The 6,567-nt window shown below is 36.6% G+C and overlaps 1 protein-coding gene across 1 annotated transcript in view; it reads right to left on the bottom strand.

Annotated features, from left to right (window-relative positions):
• LOC107688218 (WD repeat-containing protein mio-like) overlaps positions 1-4,866 on the bottom strand; it is a 9,887-nt gene extending 5,021 nt beyond the window's left edge. Inside the window, 5 exon segments of the mRNA XM_016485835.1 lie at positions 1,082-1,336; positions 1,526-1,624; positions 2,384-3,241; positions 3,243-3,592; positions 4,793-4,866. Of these exon segments, the coding sequence (XP_016341321.1) occupies positions 1,082-1,336; positions 1,526-1,624; positions 2,384-3,241; positions 3,243-3,561 (1,531 nt within the window). The 5' untranslated portion in view covers positions 3,562-3,592; positions 4,793-4,866.
• Positions 4,867-6,567: the final 1,701 nt, after the last annotated feature.

Raw genomic sequence — 6,567 nt, 5'->3', positions numbered from 1 at the left:
TATTGTATTTTTTTTTTATTATTACTATTATTGTTGTCTATTCAAAGGTCATATCTTAAAACAAACCATATACTCCTACTACTAAAAAAATATTATTTATTAAAATTACTAAAATTATATTATTAAAATTATTATATGTAAATAATAATGCAATATAATGTATATTATAAACTATATTAATGATTATATATGATAGTAATAATACAATTATTATTATATAATTAATAATGTAATATATATTTTAATTATGTTGTATTATTATATATAATCAAAAGTCATATAATAAAATAATCAATAATAATAAATCATGAGTCAAGTAAACAGCAAAACATCCTGAAACAACAATTAATAGTTTGGTTTTTAGGTAAACATTCAACAATAACTTTTACACTATATGCTTTGAAAGGTTCAATCGTCTCCTGTAATGCCACAGCGCTGCAGTGAAGGATATAATGGAGCGTGTACCAGAGCGACCTCAGCTGCGGGTCGTCTCCTCCGGCCAGCATGTGGTTCCTCCACACCTGCATGGTGTCATGGCCGTAAGTTCTCTGACAAGCTACACAATATATATATGTATATATATATATATATATATATATATATATATATAATTACTATTACAGCCAATTAAATTAACTAAAACTAATAATAAAAATAAATAAACACTATGTCATTTATGTCAGATGTTATATAAATATATATATTTTATTTTTATTGCATTGCATGTTTTTATTTTTATTTTATTTTTGCAGTACAGGAACTGTGGAGGAAAGTGTGGTTAATTGGCATAAAAATAATGCCACTGAGCAAAAAAATCTTTAAAAAAGGCTTCATTTTTGCTGCAAAATATAATTCCTCTGACCAGTTCTTGACATGTCAGTGTCACTGGCTGGACAATTTTCCTCCAGTCCAGTCCTGTACCTTTCTCTGCTGAAGCTCCTTTGTTAAGAATCTGAATGGCCCGTCGGATGTCCAGGTTAAAGAGAGCGACAGCAGCGGCTCTCTCCCACTCGCCCTCCTGCTCCAGCTTGACATGTCAGTGTCACTGGCTGGACAATTTTCCTCCAGTCCAGTCCTGTACCTTTCTCTGCTGAAGCTCCTTTGTTAAGAATCTGAATGGCCCGTCGGATGTCCAGGTTAAAGAGAGCGACAGCAGCGGCTCTCTCCCGCTCGCCCTCCTGCTCCAGAGACTTCAGGAAGGGCTCCACATCGATGTCAGGCCCTCGACTGATCCAACCACACAGCTGCAGAGCCAGACTGCGCTCCTCGCTGTGGTACCGCGGTACATCGGTCTGCCTGTCTGAACCCGACCAGCAGTGCCGTGTCTCTGTAGTGCCTGAGAGAGAGACATTTCTTTAGAGGGCCTCCAGTGAAAGATACCGTGAGGCTGACTGAGGCATTTAGCAGATATCTATGAGAAATACTTCTACTGTACAGAGCAAATACTTTTGCTCATCTGTACAACAATCATCATTATGTTCACAGAAAATGTGATCAGAACAGATATTGTGCTGTTTGCACTTACCAGAGCTGGACTTGACGATGTTTTTGATGCCTGAGTAGATGAGCGACTGTTTATTGCTCTGTTGCTTCTGCTCCACATTTTCAGTGTACTGTTTCATAAGTAAAACTTGCATAGGAAATATAGAGATATCAAACAGAACAATACCATATAAACAAGAATATGACAACATGAAAATGAACCAATCACTCCAGTGATTAACAAATAGTAAATTCATAAGAATTGTGTACATTTCTCAAAAGAATTTCATGTTAATTAAGTTGTTAAAACTGATATCTTTTTGTTTAACAATGTGTAGTTTACAATGTCAGATGCCACAGACTGTTTCATTCAAAAATATTTTTTTTTACGTGAAATTACAGAAAAAATCTAATGCAATTTTCTGAATTTTTTTTTGAATAAGATGTAAAGCAGACCAGACTTTATGCTAAACTACTAAAAAGTTGTCTATTCAAAGGTCATATCTTAAAACAAACCATATACTCCTACTACTAAAAAAATATTATTTATTAAAATTACTAAAATTATATTATTAAAATTATTATATGTAAATAATAATGCAATATAATGTATATTATAAACTATATTAATGATTATATATGATAGTAATAATACAATTATTATTATATAATTAATAATGTAATATATATTTTAATTATGTTGTATTATTATATATAATCAAAAGTCATATAATAAAATAATCAATAATAATAAATCATGAGTCAAGTAAACAGCAAAACATCCTGAAACAACAATTAATAGTTTGGTTTTTAGGTAAACATTCAACAATAACTTTTACACTATATGCTTTGAAAGGTTCAATCGTCTCCTGTAATGCCACAGCGCTGCAGTGAAGGATATAATGGAGCGTGTACCAGAGCGACCTCAGCTGCGGGTCGTCTCCTCCGGCCAGCATGTGGTTCCTCCACACCTGCATGGTGTCATGGCCGTAACGCAACTGCGCTCGCTCCCTCATCTTAGTGGCGATGTCCTTCTCAGTAGCGGCCACCCCCTGACCGGCGTCCTCCGCGCACTCGTACAGGTGCCGCCCGCACGCCCACATCAGCGCCGTGGTGGAGCTCCAGGCCAGCGATATGCGCTCGAAGACGGTGAAGTCGTTCATGACCCGGTTGGGCGACACCACCACCATGCGGTTCTGGGCGGACGGATGCCAGGCAAAGCTGCTGATGATGCTCTCGCTGCAGGGCTGGACGCTGCGCTCGATGATGGTGGGCTCAACCTCGTCGCCGAACGGCATGGGCGTGTGCTGCATGTCGTACAGCCGGATGATGTTGCTGTCCCGCGTGAGCGTGGCCAGCAGGCCCATGCGAGTGCGACACCATGCCACTTTAGTCAAAGGTTTGGACTGCTCGGTCAAAGTAAAGACCGGTTTTTCGAATTTGCGCAAATCCCAGATGGCCACCTGGCCTTCGAAGAAGGACGCAACGCGATCCTGAAAGTGAGGATCCACCGTTACGCCCTGGATGGCTTTGGTGTTCACAAACGTCTTCTGGCTGGTGTTGCGCAGGTCAAAGATGGCCAGATTTCGATGCATCCCAGCCAGAAGTAACTTTTGATGATCGCGAGGGAGCCAACAAAGAGAAAGACATGCATCGTTCTGTCCGAGCTCATACAGCGGTTTGGTCACCACCAACCCAGAGTCCACGTCTCCAGACAGACGAACCTTCTCAGCAGGAACTGCTTCGGGGGAAAACCTCTTTACCCACCAGCTCCTTACATTTGGAGTTATGGCTCTGTCCCAGACTGGTCAGGACGACTCGTCCGTTGGCCTGTCCCACAGCCAGCAAACACTCCGGCTCTTGTTTGGGATACCAGGCCACACATTTCATATACGGGGTGTCGGAGTTGATGGCCAGCAGCGTGGCCGCCGTCTCCTCGGATAGCGGAAGGGCGCCGGCTTTGGTCTCCGAGCTTCCTGCAGGTCCGATCCGATACAGACTGAGTTCAGTGTCGCAGATCACATAGCGGTCTGCGTGATGGGGAGACCACAGGATATCGGGCTTATAGCCGCTCGACATGGCAGGACAGTGGTTTGTTCAGTGCAGATACCTGCGAATGATAAAGATTCTTATTTACATAGCACTTACACACCTCACCTATTTTACCTATACTTGGATTAATTCATACATTTATACATATATATATATATATATTAATAATGTTAAATATTATTAAATATTATATATATAATAATTAATAATGTTAACCCTAACCCTAACTTATATATAAGTATATGTCTGGGCATATATGTGGGCATACATATTCCGTATCATAATATAATATGTATCTACGTAATATAATGCTATTATTAAAAAATGTTAGTTACAAATAATTAATATTATTAATAATTATTATTGATTATAATAAAATCATTATATTATGTATATATAAATACACACACATGCATGTATATATTTAAGAAAAATATGTTATGTTTATATATTAAATCTATTTTTATATAATATAAAAATAAGAATATAAATATGTAAATGTTTATACATGTAAATATTTTCAAAATATATACTGTATGTGTGTGTATTTATATATACATAATAAATATACACAGTACACACACATATATTATGTAAATAAAAACGTTTATTTTGGATGCGATTAATCATTTGACAGCACTAGTTACTACTATTATTATTTTTACTATATTAAGTTCCATATCAGTTACAAAATATTATTACTTGCCTATAAGGCCCTTAATGGGTTAGCTCCTGCGTACCTAACTAGTCTTCTACCACGCTACAATCCACGCTACCTAAGGTCGCAAAACTCTGGACTTCTGGTAGTACCTAGGATAGCAAAGTCCACTAAAGGAGGTAGAGCTTTTTTGCATTTGGCTCCCAAACTCTGGAATAGCCTTCCTGATAACGTTAAGAGAAAATTCAAGTAGATTGTTAAAGCCATAATGTGTTGAAATAAACATTAAATTAAATAAAATCATTAATATGATCGCCTCACGATTCTATCACTTCGTGTTAAGATGTAAATATTAAATAACTGGAGAAAAAATAAAACCGCTTTTTGAAAAAGAGGTAAAGCGTGAAAATGTTCTTTTAACTTGTAATAACAGTGAGTTAGCCGGTTAGCTATAGCTAAACTAACCATTTCAACCTTTTCTAAACCGGAAACAGCTAATGACAGACGCCAGCCACTACATGAAGACACTGAATAACCCATGCTTTAAATTATAAATAAATGACAGCTGTGTTCATGAGCGTTTGATAAATATAAACTCACATTTGTCACGTGCAAGCATGCTGAAGTTTGTTTAGGTAGCGTGAAGTCGGAAGCAGTGCAGACTCTAAACACAACGTGACAGAAACACACAAAATAAAAGTCCCACTCCGTTTAACCAATATAACAGGCATCGACGAGCAGAGGACGAACGAGGATTATATTAATACAAGTGGAGAACTAAACCTAATAACGTCTGGCTCAACAGTCAAGTCTTCCATAAGATAAACAAATTAAATTAAATCAAACGTGAAATAGAGATAAGTAAACCTATTGTCGCCACATACACACAAAAACAATGCTCTGGTAAATCTTAATTATGCCATAAAAAGTCACAATTGTGAGATTACAACGTCAAAATGATGTCAGAATATCTAAAAAAAAAAAAGTATGAGATAAATGTCTAAATTATGAGAAAAATAACACTATGACATGAAAAGTCGAATTTTGTCGTAACTGCACATTTATATCTCATACGTTTGACTTTTCATGTAAACTTATCATGAAATTACGACTTAATGTTATAGTCATACATAATGTTATACATTACAATGTCAATATGTCACATTTCTATATCACAATTATGTATTTTTGTGATAATTTTGACTTTTTGTGACCATTTTGAACTTTTATTTCAGAATGATTGACTTTCTGTCAAAATGTTGTCATAATTATGACTTTCTATGACTTAGTATCTCATAATTTCAACTTTGTTATATTTTCTTATGTGGTGGAAGCTCTATTTTAAATTTTGGTATGAAAGCTTCACTGCCCTCTACAGGTTTAGTCATGCAAAGTTTAGTGATAATGTTCATTTGGGGGGGATCACAACAACAAACAGCTTATTTGGAATTAGTGATTAGTAAAGGTTTTGATATGACTTCATAAAGCTATAAAAATTGTATTAAAAAGTAATCAAAAATAATAATAATAATAATTTGTGTTTCACAAAAATACATGCAAACAAGTTTTGGAACAACATGAGGATGAGTAATTAATGAAATATGTTTGGGTGAACTATCTCTTTAAAAGTCTTGGAACTCTTCAGATGAGTCACATCTCAGGAGGTTCCTGCATGTTTTCCAGATTTCACAGGGGCGCCGTTTATATGAATTGTTGTCAAGAAGCTTTTGGGGGAAATGTTATCATCCTCCAAACAATCTCTCAGCATTCATCTCCAAAGCACGTAAACATGAGAAAAGAGTAGAGAGTTTACATTGCTTAACTCCTGTTCAACGTCACACTGCATTACCAAAATACATAATAAAGTTGATTTATTATATTTTTATACTATAATACAACAGGTGTACTATAAATGTATTTCATTGTATTAGTGTGAGCCTGAAATTATGTAAATAAACTTTTTTTTTTCTCCCAGAGTTATGGCTGTCCTGCGCTATACAGTGTGTGTGTGTGTGTGTGTGTGTGTGATGTGTGTACTTGTTTTTCTATTCTGGTGGGGACTTAAACCTGAATACACACAGACTCATGGGGACTTGTGTCACGGTGGGGACCTAAATTGAGGTCCCCACGGGTAAACAAGCTAATAAATCACACAGAATGAATTTTTTTGAAAATCTAAAAATGCACAAAGTTTCCTGTGAGGGGTAGGTTTAGGTGTAGGGCAATAGAATATACGGTCTGTACAGTAGAAAAACTATTACGCCTATGGAGAGTCCCCACAGGGATAGCAAACCAGACATGTGTGTGTGTGTTCAGTCAGGCATCAGATTGTTGGGACTGTGATGTTGGGCTGATGTTCAGCGCAGGACTGAAGT

Source organism: Sinocyclocheilus anshuiensis, unplaced genomic scaffold (assembly GCF_001515605.1).
Source record: "Sinocyclocheilus anshuiensis isolate Anshui unplaced genomic scaffold, SAMN03320099.WGS_v1.1 scaffold1162, whole genome shotgun sequence".
Classification (NCBI taxonomy): Eukaryota; Metazoa; Chordata; class Actinopteri; order Cypriniformes; family Cyprinidae; genus Sinocyclocheilus; species Sinocyclocheilus anshuiensis.
The sequence above is the reverse complement of the archived record's forward strand: the minus strand, read 5'-3'. Positions and strand labels throughout refer to the sequence as shown.